General features: G+C 43.8%; 1 protein-coding gene across 3 annotated transcripts in view; it reads right to left on the bottom strand.

Moving 5' to 3' along the window:
* The window catches only part of AGBL3 (AGBL carboxypeptidase 3), an 82,303-nt gene that overhangs the window by 13,896 nt on the left and 42,278 nt on the right, over positions 1–26,129 (bottom strand). For all 3 annotated transcript variants that reach the window (XM_075210431.1, XM_075210430.1, XM_075210432.1), the window contains exons 6-14: positions 25,316–25,466; positions 18,821–19,603; positions 14,771–14,936; positions 12,979–13,105; positions 6,209–6,309; positions 4,774–4,892; positions 3,286–3,352; positions 2,375–2,464; positions 842–910 (exon numbers count right to left, since the gene is read on the bottom strand). In XM_075210431.1, coding sequence (XP_075066532.1) covers positions 842–910; positions 2,375–2,464; positions 3,286–3,352; positions 4,774–4,892; positions 6,209–6,309; positions 12,979–13,105; positions 14,771–14,936; positions 18,821–19,603; positions 25,316–25,466 — 1,673 coding nt within the window. The remainder of the gene's footprint in view (positions 1–841; positions 911–2,374; positions 2,465–3,285; positions 3,353–4,773; positions 4,893–6,208; positions 6,310–12,978; positions 13,106–14,770; positions 14,937–18,820; positions 19,604–25,315; positions 25,467–26,129) is intronic.

Here is a 26,129-nt window from a genome sequence, read left to right on the forward strand (position 1 = left end):
TTGACTCAGCCCACACAATGGATAACTCCGTGCGGGGCATTGGGAGGTAGACTGTACATTCAGGGTCTGGGCGTTGCAGGGGAAGGTACAAGGTTAATTTAAAAGGATAATACAATATAACATATCTGTCTGGAAAAATTATCTTGCAGAGTCCAACTTCAATGTAACAGTTGTGATAGGACTTATTTGGAAAAAAAATAATCTGGAATTAGATCACATACCTGCAGCATTACCCTATCACCTCCCTCCTGTCAATCATCAGCATTACCCTATCACCTCCCTCCTGTCAATCATCAGCATTACCCTATCACCTCCCTCCTGTCAATCATCAGTGTTACCCTATCACCTCCCTCCTGTCAATCATCAGCATTACCCTATCACCTCCCTCCTGTCAATCATCAGCATTACCTTATCACCTCCCTTCTGTCAATCATCAGCCTTACCCTATCACCTCCCTCCTGTCAATCATCAGCATTACCCTATCACCTCCCTCCTGTCAATCATCAGCATTATATGAGGTTTCTCTTCTGCTAGGCCCCTCTGCAAAACCCTCTGTTGGCTCCCCATTCCCAAGAGAATACAATTCAAGTTGCTTACCCTCACTTATCAAGCTGTCTCTAAAGCCTTCCCCTCCATCTCCCAGCTTGTCAATAAACATTTCCCTACTCGCCCACTTCGTTGTGTCAATGAAAGATATAATAAATATAAGATAATTCAGTCATGTTTTTACATTTAGTGGTCAAAAATAACGCCCGGCAAAGGAATCCATTTACAACAGGAACTCCCAATGAAAAAGCAATTAGTTATAAAGTAGGTAATAATATTGACTCATGGTCCTTACAGTCAATGCATTTAGCTCCTGTTCCAGAATAGGTGTTCCCACTTTTTCTCTAATACTTTCATCTTCATCCTGGACAAAACAACCACCATCAGCTCATTAATGGCATCGTTTTCAATGTTTGAACAAAGTATTCTTCTTTTTCAAACGTACAAACAGCCTGTTAGCCGCTCTTATGGAACACAGACTCTTTAGTTGAACAGAGAATAGCTCGGTCAATTCTCTCACTATGTAACAGTGTAAATGGTTCCACAGAGGATTGTAAAAGAAAATAATTACAAAATAGTATTATGTAATCAACCGAGATGTTTCCCATTAAAATGCCAAATAGAGGTGCTACAATTATGCAAATAATTCTAATCAAGTGGTGTCTATTTCTAGAGGAGAACTTTGTATAATTTGGGTGACCTTTTCCATACTTAGAAGAGAATTGGGTGACGTCTTATCCCTCCGTTTTATCAGGGGGACTGAAGCATTACTTTATAAAAACACTATAAGTCCTGTACATTCAGATAAGCGGCAGTATGGAAACACACTCATGCAATACAAAAACAATTGCTCCAACATGAGGCAGTAGCCATGTGTTGTATGTGATGGAACCGAAAACGTAACTCATCCAAACCTCGATTTACTAGAATCATTGAAAAGGGAGATATTAAATGTATCTTGTTCAAGGAATGAACTACAGCATGATACTGAAATTCTTGTCTTTCTCGATTTCTAATATATATATATATATATATATATATATATATATATATATATATATATATATATATATATATATATATATATATATATATTATTTATATTACAGCAACCTCAGGGATGGTTAAAATACCAAGCAGTTTTCACGGACTAAAACGCCCGCCTCTAAAGGAGGACTGCTCCCTAAAATGCACGATCCCTATCCCTTGAGGATGATTAGACTATCCCATTCTACTAGATCAGGCCTGTGCAACCTGTGGCTCTCCAGGTGTTTGTGAAACTACAAGTCCCAGCATGCCCTGCCAAATATCATCTTGCTATCTACTGGCAAAGCATGCTGGGGCTTGTAGTTTCACAACACCTAGAGAGCCACAGGTAGGTCAGGCCTGTACTAGATGATATCTGCTTTGGATTAGTGCACAGAACCAGGCTAATTACTACAGCTAGATCACATTCTCCAGAGAACACCCGGACACCAGCCCTTTCTGGGCCAGCTCCTCCTGTCGTTAGGACTAAAACGATGTTTGACATTCCAAAAACACCACCCTGAAGTGCTAACCCATGAGCATAGCCTTAGAACAGGCGCTAATGCACAAAAACGGGTAATCAGCATCAAGCACATAATGTGGAGGGTGATGGAGGGACGTAGGGTATTATGGCACAGGAGAAGGACATTGCAGAGTGCCAGCTAAACAAATCAGGGGTGTAGGATATGTCAGCACTGGCACATGGCCGAGGCTCCGGCTACGTGTACAACAGTATTCTAGAACATTGTTACATTGTAGCAAAATCTTGCTACAGTTTGCTGAGCGGAATGTGTGTCGTTACCAGCGGATCTTGGAGCAGGTTTCTGTCCGTCTGTTTCCTGTGCGAATTCCTTTCTCTCTTTGATTTCAGCATCTTCTTCCGAGGTTTTACCTATGGGGACAGAATGGATTTTTTGATAAGTGAACTGTATCACGATCAAGACAGTATAAGAAGAATGCAGCTTATCAATTCACTGAGAACTAGGAACATCAGTGAGGGATGAAGGTGATTGTGCCTCGGTGCTATCACTGGTTCTTAATGAATCAACAGGCTTCTCTCCCATGAATATTGTCCCTATAGCGCCCAATGTGTGGACTATATGTGAACTATATGTGGACTATATATGAACTATATGTGGACTATATGTGGACTATATGTGTGGACTATACGTGGCAGAGGTTTTCCAAGAAAACAAACTTGGGCCAGAATAATTCAGGGCGACTTGTGGTTAATACTCTGGGACACCCAACAATTAAAGATTAAAGTTGGGTACACAGTAATTGCATGCAATTTATTGTGCAGATCATAAGATTAACAACCGTTTCGTCTGATGTCACATTAGTGCGTTTGCTCCCGCGATCATGTTATATCACACCAAAGTATCGTTTAATATGGTTTCATAAACTTCCGAAAAATCATAATCAACGACGAGACGATGTCGGGCACATATGGCAGTGTGTACGCACTCACGACCAGCAGTGTAGGCAGATCTCTGTACAGTGTACAGAGTCACGATCTTATCAGCAGATGGTTATGACAAATGAAGATTACATGAATCATCGTACTCATCAGGACTATCAGTCTGTGAAATCATTGCAGAGATCACACCCGCAGTACTTTTCTGTAGTGTGTACCCAGCTGAACCTCAGATCATTTATTTTGGAAGATAAAATGTATTCTGTGAGATCTGCAACAAGTTGTATCAGACTTACCTGACCCGCTAGCTCCATCAGGTGGGCGGGAGGACCGTTGGAGTCTGAGCTGTCCGATCCTCCGGTGCTGAAACCAGCAAAGAACAGTCAGTCAGGACACAGCACTAAATCATACTCACACTAAATTATCTATTCTGGTTATATTGACCTAAATCACAAATTCAATGAGATTTAGGAGAGGTAAAAGGCCTCAGTCATTAAGGAGCGTATCTGCCAGTTTTGTGCGTATAAATCACTCTACACAGGCTCCGAACCATCGATATCCAACAGGACGCAGCCACGTCCAAGTCATCTTCGACCGCAAACGGCTCTTACTACAGCCTACGATTTCGGGATAGAACGGGGTGGGAAATGGGCGGATTTACGTAGCATATAGGCAGCATATAGTAAGGGCGTTCCTGTGCCGCCACATCAGACACAGGAGCACGCTGGTTTTCTGTCGTATCTCTTGCTCCAGCCACAGGGCTAGTCTAAGTCCTGAGTCCTAGTTATGTCAGTATTGTATATATGACATAACGTGTCTGCATTCAGGAGCAACTGTAACAATGTCTGTTATGTACACTAGACATTAAGTACAACTTAATAAATGTTTATCAAAAAAAATAAACAAACCTTTTTTTTAAAAGAAACAATTCCATGTATAAATGACTATAATATTGACATGTAACATTAATTGAATATATATATTTTTCTATGTCTTTGATGATTTTATATTCCATATAGGCATTGTACGTATCCTGCAGTGTCTGGTCAGTAGATCACAGTAAACCTACATCCGTAGTCATCTCGACATGTATCTTTAGATCCGTTCCTTGTTGACGTCGGGGGCGAATAAATGTATCAAGCTGAGAGTTTTCCGGCGGGTTTGAAAAACCAATCAGATTCTAGCTGTCATTTATTTAGTACATTCTACAAAATGACAGCTAGAATCTGATTGGTTGCTATAGGCAATATCTCCACTTTTCAAACCTGCCAGAAAACTCTCGGCTTGATACATTTACCCTCGGGAGTACGCAGAGCCGAGCTCCGTGCAGTTTAATGTAACATGCAGTTTGCATTTTGGGGTCTTTATAGGGAGTGGAATAGGGTGTTGCAGACAGGTTCAGTATTGGGAGAGCCCAGAGTGACGAGTTATAGTACATACAACACTATATACCCCGTACAGACATGATGGGCTGTGTTTAGAGTTAGAAGCAAAGCCAAAAAAGGGACAAATTTCCTCCTGGACAAACCACGTTGCACTGCGAGGGGTATAAATACATTTATTTACTTATTAATTGCATGCAGAGATATATATGCATTTGCACGTAGCTCACAAATACCGGGCAGCTTTATTTTTACACTGCTGTTTAGAGTTGAACTAGGACATAACAGTCATTTTTACTGATCACCCCCCTTTGTTCTGTGGACAAAATATTCATTTTTCAACGGCAGTCAGTAAATTTACTGATGTCTGGCAAACATTGTGACTGCTGGCAAGCTACTCACCTGGAATCTAGGTCCGATAAGACATCTTTGTAAAAGGATTCACAGTCCAAGGTCAGTGGGTCGTTGCAGCTCGCTCTCTGCTGGACCATCTCCTCCAGTTCTTTCAGACAAACGTAATACTGAAACAAACCGATAATTTAAATCAAAGGTTGTCTACAGCAAACAGGATTGGTGCAAGGTAAAAGTACGGTTAGCTACGCGGAACGGAGGAACGGGGGTTAGCGCTGCTGTCTAACAGATCTGCCACCTGATCCTGAACAAGGAGTTTAAATCTTCTCCCCATGTTCACAATCGCTTCTCTCCTGGCACCGTGCCCTCACCCATGGCCCAAAGACACTCTTGAGTATACGCTAATTGGTCTCTTACTTGGCACACGTGTTGGTGTGTAGGGAAATTAGATTGTAAGCGCCACTGGGGCAGGGAATGATGTGACTAACTTTATTTCTCTAATGCAGTTCTGCATAATACATTGACATTTATAAATAATTAACACAAGATTCTGCTGCGATTCGGAAACGGTGAATGCAATATCAGTATGTTGCTGCGTTTCCATGGATACAGACAAATCTGGCTATTACCAGAGAGTTATCATTGATAACTATTATTTTTATAATTATTATAATCTTATCATTGGCTGAACTTTCCTCCCTATTTTTGAAATAAGATTAAGACTGCATAATATAAATGTAGCTAATCTGGAATAACTGCGGTTGAATGGGAGCAAACACTTCCAATGGATATCACTAAACCAGTTGCTTATTGACACAACTCAATTCCGCTTGGGAGAAACAGTGCATGCCAAGTAGTTATACATATGGATAACATGAGGGGAAAGGTTAAAAAGACCCTAAACTGCAAGTAAGATAAGGGAATCATCCATAAGACAACTTGCAATTGACCAGACGTTGGGCTTTCCATGTAAAATCACATCTATATAATAAAATTAAAAGTGGATTTGACTTTTAAAACAGCCATGTGTCCACGATCAGGTGCTATAATATAATGAAGGCTGTTATACAACGATTGGCCTGTACATAATCCCTTTACACTGTGTATTAATATGATAGAGCAGTGAGCAATACATGTAACACACTGGGATTGGATTCTGAGCCCTCCACACGTTAATAGTTTTATATATGATTAGTTGCGAGGTACGTCTGCTGAACCCGCGACAGGACTGAATTTCCCATGAGTCAGTGCGGTTACTAGTAATCAGAACACAAGATAACCTCTGGAAAGTGAAGTTGCAACCTCCAGACACCGGAACGGTTCCGGGAATCTTAGAATGAATAAATGGCTGTAAACGTTTGGATGTATGTGAAGTTGTGTCACTGAATTAATCTCTCTCAGAAACCAATATAACTCAGATAGTGTGAGAGGCCTTCCCTCCACCTAGTGACCCGCTTCCACCTCCCACAGGTGCCGGTACATTTACCTTTGCTTGTTCCGGGTCACAGTAATCCAAAAGAGCGTTGCAGAAGTGGTAACCCAGCGACTCCAGGTCCTTGGTGCTGAAATGGGTCCCACGTCTTTTACCTAGAAAATGCAGGAAAGGAAATTGTTTAGAAGCAGCGTAAATTAACCCCTTCCTTGTGTTTCGGCTCAAATAACCAGACCGGATCTTCCCATTTTCTCTCTGTATCACTGTCACCAGGAATAACTCTAACCAAGTCATTTGTGTGGGGAATTGCAGTTTCGTTTGATAGCACATTGGGATAAATATTATTATATTATTTTTATTTAGAAAACTAGTCAGGGTTGTGCTCTGTTATTTTGTGTAGTAATTTGAACTCAACAAATGTATTCTACAATTTGCAATCTTAATAGGCCGTCCTAATATGTGCACGTTCAATACAGATTACACTGAGTAAATGCTGTTATATATAATAACGTAGATTTATTTTTAACTTTATTATCATACAATTTATTTATTTGTAATCCCACCTCTGGAGCCATTTATTTTTTACATGCGTTTTGACTTTTAATAGAATCAGCATGTGTTTACACGTCCTAAAACATTCAAACTGATGTCAGTGACATGTAAACTAACATGAGATCATTGTAACACGTGATAACTTAGAGAGCATCTCTAAGGCTGGGTACACAGTACAGTGTTTTCAGCCAATTATCGGGCCAATCAAACGATAAACGACCATTCAGCCCAATGTCACATTAGTGTGCACACTGCAACATTGCACTATTATCATTTCAAAGCTCATTGTATTGTTTCATTTGATTATTAAACTGGACTAAAGATCTTGTTCAACGATGGAACAATGTTGTTCCAATCCTGCAGTGTGTGTCACGATCTGCCTACAGCTTATGCATTACATGCTGCTTTGCATGGCAGCTCCTGCCTTTTTGTCCTTATTATTGTATTTGTATTGGCAGTACCTCCATTCACCAGAGGTGCTGCTATTGTGCCTTATTTTGTGCATTAGGGGTTAACCTCCATGTTCACCAATTATCCCATGCACCTGGGTGTGGTTTTCCCTTAATATACCTGTCACTCCCAGCACACATTACTGGTTATTGTTGTCCCATCCTGTGATGTCATATCTTTGTTGCAACCTGTGGATTCTTCCTCCTGCCTTGCTCCTCTGGTTCATGCCTGCTTGGAATCTGTTCATACCTCCTGCTTCCCTGCATTAGCTGTTTACCTGCTGGTTTCTGAACATTCATATTATTTCCTGCATCAGCTTGCACCTGGTATTTACTATTGCTCTCGATTACCTGCTATTTATACTTTTCTGCAAATAAACAGAGTGTTTTCACCATATTCGTGACTCCTAGCTGTACTCCTGTTTGTAATCGTGACAGTGTGTAAGCGCTCAGGACCGGCAGTGTCCATAGATCTCTATGGAGTGTACACAGTCAGGATCTTTTCAGCCGATGGTTATGACAGATGAAGAGCACAGATCTGATGGTAATTCTTATAAAACGTGTGTAGTGTGTGCACGTGAATCGGCTGCTGATCGGGACTTTTGTTTTTTTCTGGCGTTGGTAAAATCGTTAAGGATGTCACATTGTGATAAATGTTCTGCAGTGTGCACCCAGCCTAAGTCTTATTAGCCATCTCTCCTCTGTAGAAGCCTCACTGATGATGTCACACACATTTCCAAGGGACATCAGAAGGGGAAGGAATCACTAATGCTAAAGTTACTAAATGAGATTTACAAATATACAGTTAAGGTAATTAAAGAACAGCAAGACTTACTTGGCGAAGCTCATCTGTCTATACACAATTGCAACAATTTTACAGGTCAGCACATTCATACTTTCACATCCACATCAAGCAGAGCTATGAACTATCAAAGACAGGAGGGACTTCACAGCGGATGTCCTGCACAAATAAAATGCACCACTATGCATGCCTTACATCTGGCCTTCCCCAAACATTGACTTACAATAGTAACAGGGGAACACCTGCTACAGGGTCTGCAGGTGGGCCTGTGGAGGTCTGAGTGACCCGTGGGGTGGTCTGAGTGACCTGTGGGGATCTCTGAGTGATATGTGGGGAGGTCTGAGTGACAAGATGGGAGGTCTCAGTGACCTGTGGGGAGGTCTCAGTGACCTGCGGGGAGGTCTCAGTGACCTGTGGAGGTCTGAGTGATATGTGGGGAGGTCTGAGTGAAATGTGGGGATCTCTGAGTGACCTGTGGAGAGGTCTGAGTGACCTGTGGAGAGGTCTGAGTGACCTGTGGGGAGATCTGAGTGACATGTGGGGAGGTCAGAGTGATCTGTGGAGAGGTCTGAGTGACATGTGGGGAGGTCAGAGTGATCTGTGGGGAGGTCAGAGTGATCTGTGGGGAGGTCAGAGTGACCTGTGGGGAGGTCAGAGTGACCTGTGGGGAGGTCTGAGTGATATGTGGGGAGGTCTGAGTGACCTGTGGGGAGGTCAGAGTGACCTGTGGGGAGGTCAGAGTGATATGTGGGGAGATCTGAGTGATATGTGGGGAGGTCAGAGTGATATGTGGGGAGATCTGAGTGATTTGTGGGGAGGTCTGAGTGATATGTGGGGAGATCTGAGTGATATGTGGGGAGGTCTGAGTGATATGTGGGGAGATCTGAGTGACCTGTGGAGGTCTGAGTGATATGTGGGGAGATCTGAGTGACATGTGGGGAGGTCTGAGTGATATGTGGGGAGATCTGAGTGACCTGTGGAGAGGTCAGAGTGACCTGTGGAGAGGTCAGAGTGACCTGTGGGGAGGTCTGAGTGATATGTGGGGAGATCTGAGTGATATGTGGGGAGGTCTGAGTGATATGTGGGGAGATCTGAGTGATATGTGGGGAGGTCTGAGTGATATGTGGGGAGGTCTGAGTGACCTGTGGAGGTCTGAGTGATATGTGGGGAGATCTGAGTGACATGTGGGGAGGTCTGAGTGATATGTGGGGAGATCTGAGTGACCTGTGGAGAGGTCTGAGTGATATGTGGGGAGATCTGAGTGATATGTGGGGAGGTCTGAGTGACCTGTGGAGAGGTCTGAGTGACCTGTGGAGAGGTCTGAGTGACCTGTGGAGAGGTCTGAGTGACCTGTGGAGAGGTCTGAGTGACCTGTGGAGAGGTCTGAGTGACCTGTGGGGAGATCTAAGTGACATGTGGGGAGGTCTGAGTGACCTGTGAAGGTCTGAGTGATATGTGGGGAGGTCTGAGTGATATGTGGAGAGGTCCGAGTGACATGTGGAGAGGTCTGAGTGACCTGTGGAGAGGTCTGAGTGATATGTGGGGAGGTCTGAGTGACCTGTGGAGGTCTGAGTGACCTGTGGAGAGGTCTGAGTGATATGTGGGGAGATCTGAGTGAGATGTGGGGAGATCTGAGTGATATGTGGGGAGATCTGAGTGACATGTGGGGAGATCTGAGTGATATGTGGGGAGATCTGAGTGACATGTGGGGAGGTCTGAGTGACATGTGGGGAGGTCTGAGTGACCTGTGGAGAGGTCTGAGTGACCTGTGGAGAGGTCTGAGTGACCTGTGGAGAGGTCTGAGTGACCTGTGGGGAGATCTAAGTGACATGTGGGGAGGTCTGAGTGACCTGTGGAGGTCTGAGTGATATGTGGAGGTCTGAGTGATATGTGGGGAGGTCTGAGTGACATGTGGGGAGGTCTGAGTGACCTGTGGGGAGGTCTCAGTGACCTGTGGGGAGGTCTGAGTGACCTGTGGAGAGGTCTGAGTGACCTGTGGAGAGGTCTGAGTGACCTGTGGAGAGGTCTGAGTGACCTGTGGATCTGAGTGACCTGTGGAGAGGTCTGAGTGACCTGTGGAGAGGTCTGAGTGACCTGTGGAGAGGTCTGAGTGACCTGTGGAGAGGTCTGAGTGACCTGTGGAGAGGTCTGAGTGACCTGTGGAGAGGTCTGAGTGACCTGTGGAGAGGTCTGAGTGACCTGTGGGGAGGTCTGAGTGACCTGTGGGGAGGTCTGAGTGACCTGTGGGGAGGTCTCAGTGACCTGTGGGGAGGTCTCAGTGACCTGTGGGGAGGTCTCAGTGACCTGTGGGGAGGTCTCAGTGGGGAGGTCTCAGTGACCTGTGGGGAGGTCTCAGTGACCTGTGGGGAGGTCTGAGTGACCTGTGGGGAGGTCTGAGTGACATGTGGGGAGGTCTCAGTGACCTGTGGGGAGGTCTCAGTGACCTGTGGGGAGGTCTCAGTGACATGTGGGGAGGTCTCAGTGACCTGTGGGGAGGTCTGAGTGACCTGTGGGGAGATCTGAGTGACATGTGGGGAGGTCAGAGTGATCTGTGGAGAGGTCTGAGTGACATGTGGGGAGGTCAGAGTGATCTGTGGGGAGGTCAGAGTGATCTGTGGGGAGGTCAGAGTGACCTGTGGGGAGGTCTGAGTGATATGTGGGGAGGTCTGAGTGACCTGTGGGGAGGTCAGAGTGACCTGTGGGGAGGTCAGAGTGATATGTGGGGAGATCTGAGTGATATGTGGGGAGGTCTGAGTGATATGTGGGGAGGTCTGAGTGATATGTGGGGAGGTCTGAGTGATATGTGGGGAGATCTGAGTGACCTGTGGAGGTCTGAGTGATATGTGGGGAGATCTGAGTGACATGTGGGGAGGTCTGAGTGATATGTGGGGAGATCTGAGTGACCTGTGGAGAGGTCTGAGTGATATGTGGGGAGATCTGAGTGATATGTGGGGAGGTCTGAGTGACCTGTGGAGAGGTCTGAGTGACCTGTGGAGAGGTCTGAGTGACCTGTGGAGAGGTCTGAGTGACCTGTGGAGAGGTCTGAGTGACCTGTGGGGAGGTCTGAGTGACCTGTGGGGAGGTCTGAGTGACCTGTGGGGAGGTCTCAGTGACCTGTGGGGAGGTCTCAGTGGGGAGGTCTCAGTGACCTGTGGGGAGGTCTCAGTGACCTGTGGGGAGGTCTCAGTGACCTGTGGGGAGGTCTGAGTGACCTGTGGGGAGGTCTGAGTGACATGTGGGGAGGTCTCAGTGACCTGTGGGGAGGTCTCAGTGACCTGTGGGGAGGTCTCAGTGACATGTGGGGAGGTCTCAGTGACCTGTGGGGAGGTCTGAGTGACCTGTGGGGAGGTCTGAGTGACATGTGGGGAGGTCTCAGTGACCTGTGGGGAGGTCTCAGTGACCTGTGGGGAGGTCTCAGTGACCTGTGGGGAGGTCTCAGTGACATGTGGGGAGGTCTCAGTGACCTGTGGGGAGGTCTCAGTGACCTGTGGGGAGGTCTCAGTGACCTGTGGGGAGGTCTCAGTGACCTGTGGGGAGGTCTGAGTGACCTGTGGGGAGGTCTCAGTGACCTGTGGGGAGGTCTCAGTGACCTGTGGGGAGGTCTGAGTGACCTGTGGGGAGGTCTCAGTGACCTGTGGGGAGGTCTGAGTGACCTGTGGGGAGGTCTCAGTGACCTGTGGGGAGGTCTCAGTGACCTGTGGGGAGGTCAGAGTGATCTGTGGGGAGGTCAGAGTGACCTGTGGAGAGGTCTGAGTGACATGTGGGGAGATCTGAGTGATATGTGGGGAGATCTGAGTGACCTGTGGGGAGGTCTGAGTGACCTGTGGGGAGGTCTGAGTGACCTGTGGGGAGGTCTGAGTGACCTGTGGGGAGGTCTCAGTGACCTGTGGGGAGGTCTCAGTGACCTGTGGGGAGGTCTCAGTGACCTGTGGGGAGGTCTCAGTGACCTGTGGGGAGGTCTCAGTGACCTGTGGGGAGGTCTCAGTGACCTGTGGGGAGGTATAGTGAGAGGAGTATTTTATGGGGTAAGTGACATGTGGTGTAAGTTAGGAGACATGTTCAGGCAATTTAGGATGAGTAATATTCAGTGATTTGGTTGTTTTGGGGTTATTATTTTATACTTGAAAGTAAGGGTGATGATTGGCCCTTTTGAAGGTTACAGGGCTACACATGGACTATAATATGTTATACTCTTATAAATACCTCCAAGGGCTAATTTTTACAGTAATTTGTACATGTAAGAACTGAATAATTTGAATAATTATTAAATATTGAATCATTTTGGCAAACTAATTTATAACCGCAATTGAAAATCATATTGTAATAATATTATATAATAAAGAGAGAGATTTAAAATTTTGTACATCATTTAGCATTTTTATATTATCAGATTAAAACTAGACCAAGTCTGTCATTTAATACCTGCAGACAACCCAATATATTTATGAGTGAAATAAATTGAAAGGTTAAATCATATTTAATTTTACAGGACACAGTGGATATTTAAATGTTGATGACAATTTTACTTGACATAAAATGTATCAGACACATTTGCTGCAAACACCGCTTATATGCCAGATTTCTGAAAAACGAAAAGTTTTGTCCCCCTATATGTTCAGTTTAAGGTTCACCTATTGCTCTTACACGGACGCTGGGGCAGGGGGGAAGGGCTATGTCATAGCAGGGTCTGGCTATGTCATAGTGGGACAGCAGGGACTGAGTCGAAACTCGGGACTGTCCCAACAAAACCAGGACAGTTGGGAGGATTGGGAAAAAGGAATCAAGAGAATGAAAATAGGGGACCGTATTAAAACCCAAAACATTGGTCTGATGAATGATATCTGACATCCAGTACAGTCAGAGGCTGTAATATCTTTTTACTCCCTATTTATTTATTGATCTGTTTACTGACAGCTACAAATTAGACATTTTTTACTGACTGTCGGCAACCAGTCTTCGCAGTTATACACATTACAGTGAACAGAGGATTGTACAATACGCCTGTAGATTAGTGTCATTACCCAGTGTTGATCCACAGAACGTGGCCTCCAATGTATAACTGTTCCGGATGCCCATTTTCCACATGACCACACGGCCCGTCCCCTCCTTGTTCTTCTGAACTTTGAACTTGCAGCCTGAGAAGGAGAACTGAACAGGGTGTCGTTAAGGACCGGCGCAAGGCCCGCAGCGCGATACAGTGTAATAATATAATAATGTATCAGGATGAATAATATGCCGTATAAATGTTCCGGAATAGAATTGTTACGTTATAAAGGCTTTAGATGATAACGATCTGCACTAGAACACCTATTCACATTGGAAATGATTAAGGATGGACACGTAATAGATATTATAAAAAAGAGCTACATTTCCGTGCATTAAATATAGACATACACAACATATCATTATAAAACACATACACAGTACACCAGGAATGACTAGCACATATAGAACGGGTATCATTATACATTTTAGAATCAGACTCTATTGGAGGGGGACAGTTTTATTAATTCCAGGTATATATATATATATATTTATTTATTTATATATATATATATATTTATATTATAACTATTATCATATATTATTATTTTTTATTGGTCTTTACATGCCCTAATTGTAACTTTTAATCTATACATTTTGGATACCCTCTTATTTTTTTTTTTAATCAAAATATTTTTAAATATCTAACACCTCCTACATCCCTTATGAAGTGGGCAGGGTGTGACCTACATGATGCAAACTGTCATTTTGGCCACACCCCACACTTGCGCCATTGCTATTCAGGGCCAAAATGGCGCAATCTGTGATGCCCCGCCCACATCCACACTCGTACCTCGCCCTTCTTCAGAAATAAATTGTTGGCAAATATGACCTCTCACCTCTAAAAGGTGCAAGCAAAAGATAAACTAAGAAACATCCCGATGGGACACTTGTCTACAGGACCTTGCGGCTACTTCAATCTACCCCACCATAGGCAAACGGAGGGGGGTTTCCTAGTTCCTGGAAACCCCCCTCCAAGCCTGGGGCACTGTATAATTGAGGTGGCTGGACCCTGCTCCCGCTTCACACAGCTCTGCTGAAAAGGGAGAGCTGCGTGCACCTAACAGTAGTGCATGCAGCATTGCCCATGTATATTATGGGGATAGAAAGAGTTGGAGAGCTCTGTCTAAAATTATAGCAACGCCCCCATGCATGCTGGTCACGCCCACTGGCGGAGTGGCGTGGAAACCCCCCTCTACAAATCCTGTGTTTGCCCCTGTCCACAGAGTTGTTTATTCCCGTTGCCCTTGGATATGACAGATCAGCTGCACAATTGTATCTACAAAGCAGCTTTCTGTGGTATTCAAAAGCAAAGGAAATAAATAACTTGAAAGAGATTTTTAATTTATCACTGTGTCCTTTATAATAAGGAGGTTACTGGCAATTGTTATGTTATAGTAGTGGAATTAGGAGATGAGACCGAGCTTCCAGTTCCATGCATATGTCAGGCTCCCTTGCATGCTCAACGGAGTGGAATGAAGGATTCTGGGTAGTTTTCACTGTAGCAGCTGAGTATCTCAATGCTAAGACAATTTTTATCTTTTTATCACCACAATAAAAGCGAGTTCAATAAATAGGCCCCTTAATCTGAATACTATAAAGGCTTTGGCAAAAAAACCTGCAGACGGAAACTAGATATAAGGTCAGTTAGTAAAATTGTAGGAGGGTCTGCAGGACCCAATAAATTAAAGTTGTCTGACGGCAGAGAACCCTGTTCAGTGTGGTGTGATGATGCAGCGTTGGAGCACTGAGCAGCAGTTTGGCGATTACCTTGTCGGGAGAGTTCTTGCTCAGCATGAACGGGAAAATGCGCTCACACAACCGGCTGTCGCCACTGCGGACGTCTTTGCCTTTGCAGCCGTACATAAAGACGTTCTGCTTCCTGCTGTGCCCGTGCAGGTCACAATACAGCAGGATCTCCCGTTCTTCCATCATGCTGTAAGAAAGGGAAGGAGACGTGTTACACAGGACCAGACATCTCTGGTTGGCTGAGTACATAAGAAATTCGGAGATATCTCCAAATCCATCAACTTTCCAGGTGTCTCCGCCCTCTCAAAGGAAATAATCTCCATCCAATCTGTGACTTTTAAATACTGTGTGCGCCGCAAACCAACAGAACACCTTCAGAATTCTCACATGAGCATATCCACATATCTTTAGGCTATGCCTATTTCATCAACAGTAAATCGGCACTGCCCTGTGGAAATGGGACTGTTGGAAATAATAGTTAAAGAGTGCCTGCCAATGGCGAGACAGACATTTTGGGGGCTGTACCAATATTAATGAGAATGCTGTCTATATTCACCATTAAATATTATTAGTGTTCTATTTATAAAGTGCCAACTTATTAAGTAGCGCAGTACATTGCGGGGCTATTGGTACAGATAAACATACAATGACATGAAACAAAAGGTAAAGATGGCCATGACCAAATGAGTTATACTCTAAGGGGCTTATTCATATTGCACTTTTTTTACGGTAATACGGTACCACAACCCTGTGGGGTGCAAAGGGAAATACACAATGTTGCGGTAACGCGGAGTGCCTTCGCGCCCATTTCGGAAGCACTCCGTACGCAACTGAATATGCCCCTAAGGGGTAAATTTATCAAGCAGTGGGTTTGAAAAAGTGGAGATGTTGCCTATAGCAACCAATCAGATTCTAGATATCATTTATTTAGTACATTTTACAAAATGACAGCTAGAATCTGATTGGCTGATATAGGCAACATCTCCACTTCTTCAAACCCGCAGCTTGATACATTTACTCCTAAGAGGAGCGGGAAACACATGATACATAAGGTACCGGAATAATAATCATCATCATTTATATAGCGCCACTAATTGTGCGCGCGCACACACACACACACACAGACTAGGGTCAATTTGTTAGCAGCCAATTAACCTACCAGTATGTTTTTGGAGTGTGGGAGGAAACCGGAGCACCCGGAGGAAACCCACGCAAACACGGGGAGAACATACAAACTCCTCACAGATAAGGCCATAATTGCAGCCACCAATACTAAAGCAGCCATTGGTGACTGGCAGCTACTGGTGATGTGGTACAGGGTGGAATAAGGAAAGACTGTGCAAGATAGAGACATGAAAGATTAACTGGTCATTGTAGAAATCTCATGACAGTCAGCCCCTGGCCACCAGGACAGTCTTTACCATCTTAACCAATCCTTCTTGCCCTTCTGTGTCTGCTTTTGTTCTGCATAGAAACTTATGTGACTATAAGCCAGCTTGGAGAAGCTGTGTGCCCGGAATTAGCAATGGCACATTGTATTAGTAGGCTGCAGTCTTATGAACATTACTTCAGCTTACATTATAGAGGCCGTCACTGTGCCTCAGTGATGTCACTTAGTATGGCTGATGGGTCCACTTGACCTCCGTGTAAACTGCTTGTATTAAGAACTGAATGTCAATCCCAGGTCAGACAGATGGGCTGTAATGACCTGAGAGGCGGGGCGGAAATGTAAAGTGCTCAGAGTCTTGGTAATGGAACCACTTAGCCTAATATAACAGAATAATTGAATTCCAATATGGAAGGTCATCGTTTCCCCAATATCACGTTACAATTTGTGCCAGTTATTAAGAGATAAAAATATCTTTGGCCCAGGAAATCTGTATCAAACATATTATACTTAATGCATGTAATGCTGACTCAGGAACAACTAAATATCACTACTGGCTGAGCGTCTCAGAACTTTAATGAACTTAGACTGGAACGGAGCCTGAAAAAATATTTCAGTATATTTTCCCACAGGGTGAACTGGGCTGTCTTGTCTTTTCCTGAACGCCAGGACTGTTTATTTTTAAAGTTCCTTGCAGAACACTGTCACATTTATGTAAAAGTTATTTTCATATAGGAAATAAACTACCCTGGTACAAAAAAAAAATGCAGGGTTAGCTTCAAGTGTCCCCCAAAGGCACAGAGGAAGAGGGAACTACCCCTGTTTAGGTAATGATTAATTGTACCATTTGTTTTAAAGTAGAATTTGCTTTTAAATTAAATAAATCTTCAAAGTAAATGTAAAAAAAAATTGAAATGGCCAGGTAGTGGCAATAATCAAACTGACCACTAGAGGGCAGAAAGTACCCACAATACATGTTCTTTTGTTACACAGTTTAGAAACAGACAAATACACTTTTTTACTTAGACATTACCAGATGAATTCAGCTTTGCTGTGATAAATGGTTAGCGGACTTTACAATGACTGACAGAGGCAGACAGACCATTAAAGGTAATCACCCTCGTATGGAAAGATTTAAGCCGCTCAAGTGGAAGGTACGTGGGAAGAGATGAAGTCTTTTTTTTTTTTGTGTCAGCGGGTATTATTATAATAATAATGATTATTATCTTTTATTTTATGCAGAAAGGCCTGAAAAACATGACTTCCATTGTCTGACATCTGCACGCACACTAAGACAAAGTTGCATGTGAACAAGGAACGGAGAGTTAGAGAGCGTCTCATTGCCGCCGTGGGCTGGTGTAAATGAAAAACTATCATATTTATCCTTATCCTTCTCTGAGGCTTCTCTCACCCCTGTGCTGAGACTATTTTGCCACTTTTAGGCAGTTCACAGTCCAACATCAATATACACATACTTGCCAACTTTGTTACTGTCCCCTCCAGGATCTGGTTGTGAAGCACAAATTTCGGCATTTTGGCCCCGCTCCCTAACAGGCAATTCCGGAATTGCGTCATTTTGTCACAGGGGGGCCACTAAGGCCAATCGTGTGATCGAGGTCACCATCTCGCACGCTTCAGTAGGAAGAGAGCAGAACGCAGCAGAATTGCTCACTCTCTCGGGACTCTGGGAGACCTACCTGGAATTCGTGAGTCTCCCGGACATTCCAGGAGCGTTAGTAAGTATGAATATATATACTTTGTTGCAATTACCACACCTTGGGTTTTGTTTTTTTTTCAGAAGACTTCAAATTTTTGGTTTATACCCCCTGACACAGCAAAGAAAATCTGCTCAAGATGACAAAAAAAAGGAGCGGTGGAACTCCTTTTTAGGACTTTAGAGGCACAAACCCAGAACAAGCCCCACTCGTTCTTAGCACTGAAGGGGTTAAAATGATCTCACAGGACGAGCACAGAGAATATGTTGCTTTCTAACCACAGGTCTCAGAGACTGTGAGATTGATTAAGCAAATGCTATTTATGGGGGTAGAGAACTAGTAGAGCAACAGGTCTCTCGTCCCTACGACCCGACTGTTAGTATTATTATCACGTTTATTTATATGGCACCACCATATTGTGTAGCGCTGTGTAGAGAATATTCACATCTGTCCCACTGGAGCTTACAATCTAAAATTCCCGCACACACACATACACACTCACACTGCATTCCATTATAGTCAGCAGCCAATTAGCCGACCAGTATGTTTTTGGACTGGGGGTGGAAACACAGAGTGGACAGTTCCCAAAAGCAATGTGGGGTGTGCACCAATGTCTGCCCTTGGAAGCCAAATAGGGGCAGTCATGAAAAACAAATTGTGATCGATGTACGCAAAACCCATAAAAACATAGGGACAACAGAAAAACTCCACACAATCAAACATATTAACACCCAATTAGCAATGCCACAGTGGTCCGTACGTGGCCGAGATATCCACCACTACGATATGGTGGGACATACTTGCGGAGCTCAGTTGGGTGATTCTTGTGAAACAATTAACCCTGGGTGGACATCTACTCTGAGATTTATGTGTGTAATTTGGCTATAATATGTATAAAAATATATACAATAAAACAAAGGAAGAATCAGTCAATACAAGAACCTCAGTAATGCTGAGTCGGCATCTTACCGTTTGATCATGTTACGGGTGAACCATATTGACGGAAATGAGTCCTTCAGCCTAGACTTGTAATTGCGGTTTAGATCTCGGCCGGAGAGAGAGCAGCGGTAGTTGCCCACGATCACACCGTCAGGGTTCAACATGGGCACCACTTTAAAGACGAAGGTGTCTCTTAGCAGCTGAGCGTCACTCTGAGAGCTTAGAATGTAATCTAAGAAGCCTTTCATCACCCAAGAACTGTTGGTCTCGCCCGGGTGAACTCTGGCCGTCAAAATCACGGCCTTCTTCTTCTTTGATTCCTCGGTGTCTGTAGAGGGGTTGGTGATAGTCAGTACATAAACCATGTTCCCAGCCAAGGAATGGCACAGGACCCGGATCCTGCAGTACTTTGAACGCTCAGGGTCGTTGGCTATCCCGGACAAGTAATCTTGGAGGTTGGAATAGGTGTAAGGGTAACAGTGTGCAAAGTAACAAACGTCTCTGTTGTGTGGGAACCTGAAGGTCCAAGAGAGAGAGTAATAAGATTGTCCTTCTTGGCCAAAATTGTTCTTGTAGTACTTGATCTCGTCCCCGATTCTATGCCAACCGATCTCTCGTCCGTTGGCCTCAATCTCGGAGTACATGAGAGGCCGCATGCCATGGTTGTAGAGGCTCGTTGGCTTCATGAAGTTGATGATGGTGAAACGGTAAGGAACCCCGGCCCTTGTGTTCTTCACTCTGAAATAGAACCATTGGGTGTGCCGGTTGGTGTACAGGTCTGTGCGCAGGGTCAACTGATAGTCGTAGTCACCGCTAAAAGAAAAGACAAGGGTATAAAACTCACCACATTACCGAAAGACAATGTCGTCATGCTAAGTACAAAGAGATAGTAAAAGAAGGCAACATCTGCTCTAACCTGTGTATTGTGTTGCTGGGATATCAGTTCTAAGCCACCAAGACCAGATGAGCTATTTGCAAATGATAATGTGCAGTGACCCATAACATTAACTGGGGGTCATTCCAAACTAGTGTAACAGTGGAAGAGTTGTTGTGAAGTCACACAGTACAATAAATACCACAAATGAGGACAGTGCACCTACTCTTATGGTACTATCTGTCAATACATGCCGCAAAGTGTTTGTGGAGCATATATTATACATACTGATGGACCTATGGGCGGATGTGTAGCACTCTATCCTACAGCATTATTGGTGAAATGATGAAGTCACTGATCTGCCAAAACTACATTCCAAATGTGCCGTACGGTCGGACCTCCCGTTGGTGTATGATGGACAGAACTTTGACCGGGGGAGCCTGTTATGAGATGGCATTCAGACACCCCTGCACCGAGTGGGATGAAACCAACGCGAGGTGGTCCAGTTGGATCCTGGACAAGTTTAGGGGGAAGTTGAGGTCACAGTTGGACCTCCCGCTGGTGTACGCTGGGCAGAACTTTGACCTGAGGAGCCTGTTCTGGGCCTTTCACTCAGTAGATTTGTATGACATTTAATTTAAAAACAAAACTGACACTGGGCACCCACCTCATGGGTGTATTGGAAGAGCAGTTAAGCTGCTTATTAGTTTTAAAAGGTTGACAGTTACATCCAACTCATTGATAACTTAATGACTTGAAGATTTAAACCGGGGCAACGCCGGGTACTTCAGCTAGTAAATAAAAAATTTACATATATTTTTCTACTATTTACATACATATAGATGACTGCAATGCATATTGTACATACGATGCATTTCTATAGTATGTCTTAGTTACATACAGTTATTCTGTGACAGCTACTGACATACAAACGTGTCATTTTTTATTAAAACTTTATGCTGTATTGGTCATCACTATCAGCCGACATTTTTACCTGCCGTATATATCATCATCATCATTTATTTATATAGCGCCAACATATTCCGTAGCGCTTTACAATTGTTGACAAACATAGTAAACTAATAAACAAACTGGGTAAAACAGACAAAGAGGTTAGAAGGCCCTGCTCGCAAGCTTACAATCTATGGGACAATGGGAGTTTGACACATGAGGTTAAGTCTACATTTGCAGTCGGCCCAGCGAGACTGCAAGGGTAAAAGTGACTCATAAGCTAAATGATCCTGTCACACAACAATGTTGGTCAAGGGGTAGTTGTGTAACGGTTGGTAATAGGGTAATGTAGTGAGGTTAAGAGGGTGGTTGAGGAATATTATAAGCTTGTCTGAAGAGGTGGGTTTTCAGAGAACGCTTGAAAGCTTATAGACCAGAGGAGAGTCTTAATGTGCGAGGGAGAGAATTCCATAGAGTGGGTGCAGCCCGAAAAAAGCCCTGTAACCGGGAATGGGAGGATGTAATGAGTGTGGATGAGAGACGCAGATCTTGTGCAGAACGGAGTTGCCAAGTTGGGAGATATTTTGAGACAAGAGAGGAGATGTATGTTGGTGCAGCTTTGTTTTTGGCCTTGTAGGTTAGTAAAAGTATTTTATATTGGATTCAGTAGAAAACAGGCAACCAGTGTAGAGACATACAGAGTGATTCTGAAAACAAGCGTACTTACGACAAACACAGGACTTCAATCGGCTGCATTTGCGCTGGAGCGCCCCTACTGCCCATAGGTTGCGTTAGTCCCCCCCTTTGCTCTGCCATTTAGCCTCTCAAACCGTAGGGAGTGATAAGTGTCAGGTGTGTGTGGATATGAATTGGCTGCAACTGCGTTCCTTGTACGTTTCTGGCATACACAGTGCGGAATCACGCAAGATCTGCTATGCCAGCGTCCAAACATTAATCAGACCCTTAGGGGTAAATTTATCAAGCAGCGGGTTTGAAAAAGTGGAGATGCTGCCTATAGCAACCAATCAGATTCTAGCTGTCATTTATTTAGTACATTCTACAAAATGACAGCTAGAATCTGATTGGTCGCTATAGGCAACATCTCCACTTTTTCAAACCCGCAGCTTGATAAATTTACCCCTTAGACCTTACTTCCTCAAAATGCTAAAGTATCAATAGAAAACACAGAAAAACTTCATCAAAACCTGATGTTATTCACTTGCTTGTTCTTTTCATCATTTTCTTTTAACAATCGCTGTCAACAAATCCATATTGTTCTCTCCTTACGTATAACGTGGCGGGCAACACGATTCCAGCAGGCAGTAAACATAATACGGACATCACGAAATGCGTGTGCTTGCTCTGAAACGCGAGAGTTCTGTCAGCTTCCAGAGTGAAGACTGCGAGTTATCCCATTATTATGCACAGCTGACAACCAAATTTATGGCAATTTATTCAATAAAAAGCAGACAGCAGCTCAACTGACTAGGGGGAAAAAAAAGCTTTCCCACTGAGAAAATAAAAATGCTAATGTGGGTAATAGATTTCTGAAATGGACCCGACTGGCTGGGATACATGTGTGTGCAATTAACTGTCGGCAGAGGAGAGACTGCCTTTGATTGGCCTGTTACAGTTCTGTATTCAGGCTGGACAAAAACTCTGCAGCGATTGGCTCACTCCGCACCCCAGGGCACATGCACCCTTCTGGCGTTAGACTGAAGTGAACCTATTTTAGCAAAGGTATCCTGGAGAAGCTTATTGGAAGTTCTGTTTTGTTCCCAGAACTAACCATTGGGAGGCAGAGCAACTCAATGAATTACCCTCTAAGACATTGTAACATTGTATGAAGCTTTAAAAAGAAAGGAAACGTGTATTTTTTTAATGTCTTTTTTCAATAATCAGTTGGCAGAGGAAGTACAGACTGATGCTAAAAGCAGCTTCTCGGTTTTGAGAAGAAACTTTTTTACTAGGTACAACGCTGTTGTTAGCTGTTACATTTTAAGTATCGAGGACGAATATCATCATCATCAGCTATTTATATAGCGCTACTAATTCCGCAGCGCTGTACAGAGAACTCACTCACATCAGTCCCTGCCCCATTGGAGCTTACAGTCTACATTCCCTAACACACACACAGACAGACAGACAGAGAGACTAGGGTTAATTTGATAGAAGCTGATTAACCTACCAGTATGTTTTTGGAATGTGGGAGGAAACCACAGCACCCGGAGGAAACCCACGCAAACACGGGGAGAACATACAAACTCCTCACAGATAAGGCCATGGTTGAGAATCAAACTCATGAACCCAGTGCTGTGAGGCAGAAGTGCTAACCACTAAGCCATTGTGATGTTTTCTTAATATTCAACAAGTGCCTGTTAGTAAATACTGCATTATACAAAGCCTGGGTTGGCGGTAGCACAGTGGTGAGCAATGCTGCCACACAGCACTGAGTCATACGGTCGACATGGACCAGGGCCCTATCTGTGTGGAGTCTGTTGTCCTTCCCCGTGTTTACCTGACTTTACCCTGGGGGCTCTGTTTTCACAGACAATCAGAAACAGACTAGCCATGGGTAGGATGGCTACCCATGGCTTCCACAAAATGAACCCATTTGTTAATATGGTAGGGGGATATAGATTGTTAGATTCATTGGGGCAGGGACTGGTGTGAATAATGAAATATTATCTGTAAAGCGCTGTGTAATATATAGACACGATGGGCCTGAGTCATTAAGGAGAGCAAAGCATAAAAAAGGAGTAGCTTTGCACCTGGGCAAAACCATGTGGCGTTGGAGGGGGAGGTAAATTTAAAATGTGGGGACATATTTATACTTGGGGTAGGGCATGTCCTAGGTAAACTTTAAATTTCAGTGTAAAAATAAAGCTATCAAGTATTTGTGCGCTACATGAAAAAAACAGCCAGTATTTATCTTATTTACAAAATAATAAACTAATTTGCACCCCTTCCATTGTAACATGGTTTGTCCAGGAGAATATTTACTCTTTTTTTGCCTTACTTTCCTTAATGACTCAGGCTCTAGATAAATAAAGGTAAATAATTATGATTATATTCGTTACTTGCGTGTGATACTTGGTTGAGTGGCAGTAATAGTAATCAATGGTTGCTTTGATGATAATTAACAGTTCGGACATGTATATTGTGGCTTTTGTGTCCAATTCTTATTGTCATGCAAACAAACTAAACATGGACTAGAACATTGTCAGTTTAATGGATATCCACCTTCAGACGACTTTAATAAGTAATCCCACCCAAAACTGGTGGGACAATATATTAACACCATCTTCTTTACCTGCTCTGTCGGTATTTCGAGGACCATTAGAGACATCGTTGGACCCACTGAATTGGGGGATCGAGACAGAGCAGGTAAATCAGATTTCTGCTATTTGACTGATCTCACCTCACTCCATCCAAAACTACATTGACTGTGCATTGCTTTTTTCTATTTAGCCTTTTCAGCATGTTTTATGTATTGTTAGATGTTTGTTGTTGTTACCCTTGGATACGACACTGCTCTGCTGTGCTCCAGGTATTGACTTTGTGCCCTATCCCAAGGGTAGAAAAATGAATGACTTTGTCTAATGATATAAAGACATGACTGAAAATCACATAAGGGAGTTAGATAGAAGATTTGGTTATAAAAAGATTGAAAAGATAAACATCCAAGCTTCATTAAAGAATGTATCATGTAAATCAGGGTTGTCCAACCGCATGCGGCCCAGCACGCCTGTAAATGTGGCCCAGAAGGAGTTTTGGTTGTGGCAAGGGGGCAGCGCTCTTAATGGAAAAAAAAAAAATCCTGCAAAAAAAAAAAAAAAGAAAAGAAACTACTTACCTTGCGGTCACATCAGCTGGTACTCCGGCTCCCTCCCTTGTCTCCTCCTCCGTGCGGCGCTCGCAGTGAATGTGGGGCATGATGTCATCCATTGCGATGCGCAGCACAGAGGAGACACCCGCACGAGAAGAACAATCAGCAGCACAGAATTGGAGAAAAGAAGAGAAGAGGACAGGAGAATAAACCGATTAAAAGGTAAGTTAAGGGGGATTTTTTTTATTATTTCAAGGGACGCTGACCAGTGAATAAAAGTCACCTGGTCCTGGAGCATCATGGACCTAATCTCCCTGCTACATACTTCTACTTGTATTACTAATGGGGCATTATATATTATTCTCTTTGGCCCATTATAAGTTGTTATCCCTTAACTAACATAGTGGTGTAATTATCAAAACAGGTTACAATTTGGGGTCACAGTGGTGTATATGTCAGGTCCCGCAGGCCTGGTCAGGGCACCCTGATATACAATGCCTGGCTTAAATGATATTGCATCGAAACAATACAAAAAGTGATTATAGTATAATAACTAGAGAGGATTTTTTTGAACAGGGCGATTGAAAGGTAAGTATAGGGGGTTTTGAAAAAAAAAGTGATATCTATATCTATATCTATATCTATATATATATATATATATATATATATATATATATATATGTTAACTATGTTTTCTATGGCTTTTTGGATGATCAGCTATCGTTATCGTTAGTGTATCTTATGTGCGGCCCAAACCAACTCATCGTCTGCTAATGTGGCCCAGGGAAGCTAAAAGGTTGGACACCCCTGATGTAAATGATAAAACTGCAGGGGAAAAGAAGAGAATAATGATGTCAGGACGGATGCTTACACCTGGACCACCTTCTGCAGGTTCCCGCTCTCGAATCGAGATTCAAATACCAACGTAGTGTCAGAATCTTCACAACTGTGCGCAGACTCGGACTGCAGGGGGCTGCCATTCCCACCCACGCGGGAGCACATGAAGTATGATTCCTTACACCCTGTTAGGGATTAAATGGGAAAAAAACAAGCAAAATCAGAGAGATGTGAGAAAACAAACTAATAGGAAGGGGCCAAATAAAACAGGAGAAATACAGAATTGTGAGTCAAAGCAGAAGGACACAGAAATGTGAGAGAAAGCAGGAGGCTCCAGAAATGTGAGAGAAAGCAGGAGGCTCCAGAAATGTGAGAGAAAGCAGGAGGCTCCAGAAATGTGAGACAGCAGGAGGCTCCAGAAATGTGAGAGACAGCAGGAGGCTCCAGAAATGTGAGAGACAGCAGGAGGCTCCAGAAATGTGAGAGACAGCAGGAGGCTCCAGAAATGTGAGAGACAGCAGGAGGCTCCAGAAATGTGAGAGACAGCAGGAGGCTCCAGAAATGTGAGAGACAGCAGGAGGCTCCAGAAAAGTGAGAGACAGCAGGAGGATACAGAAATGTGAGAGAAAGCAGGAGGATACAGAAAAGTGAGGCAGCAGGAGGATACAGAAATGTGAGAGAAAGCACGAGGATATATAAATGTGAGGCAGAAGAGGATACAGAAATGTGAGAGACAGTAGGATTATACAGAAATGTGAGAGAAAGCAGGATACAGAAATGTGGAGAGAAAGCAGGGGGATACATAAATGTGAGAGAAAGCAGGAGGATACAGAAATGTGAGAGAAAGC

Source organism: Mixophyes fleayi, chromosome 4 (genome assembly GCF_038048845.1).
Source record: "Mixophyes fleayi isolate aMixFle1 chromosome 4, aMixFle1.hap1, whole genome shotgun sequence".
Lineage (NCBI taxonomy): Eukaryota > Metazoa > Chordata > Amphibia > Anura > Limnodynastidae > Mixophyes > Mixophyes fleayi.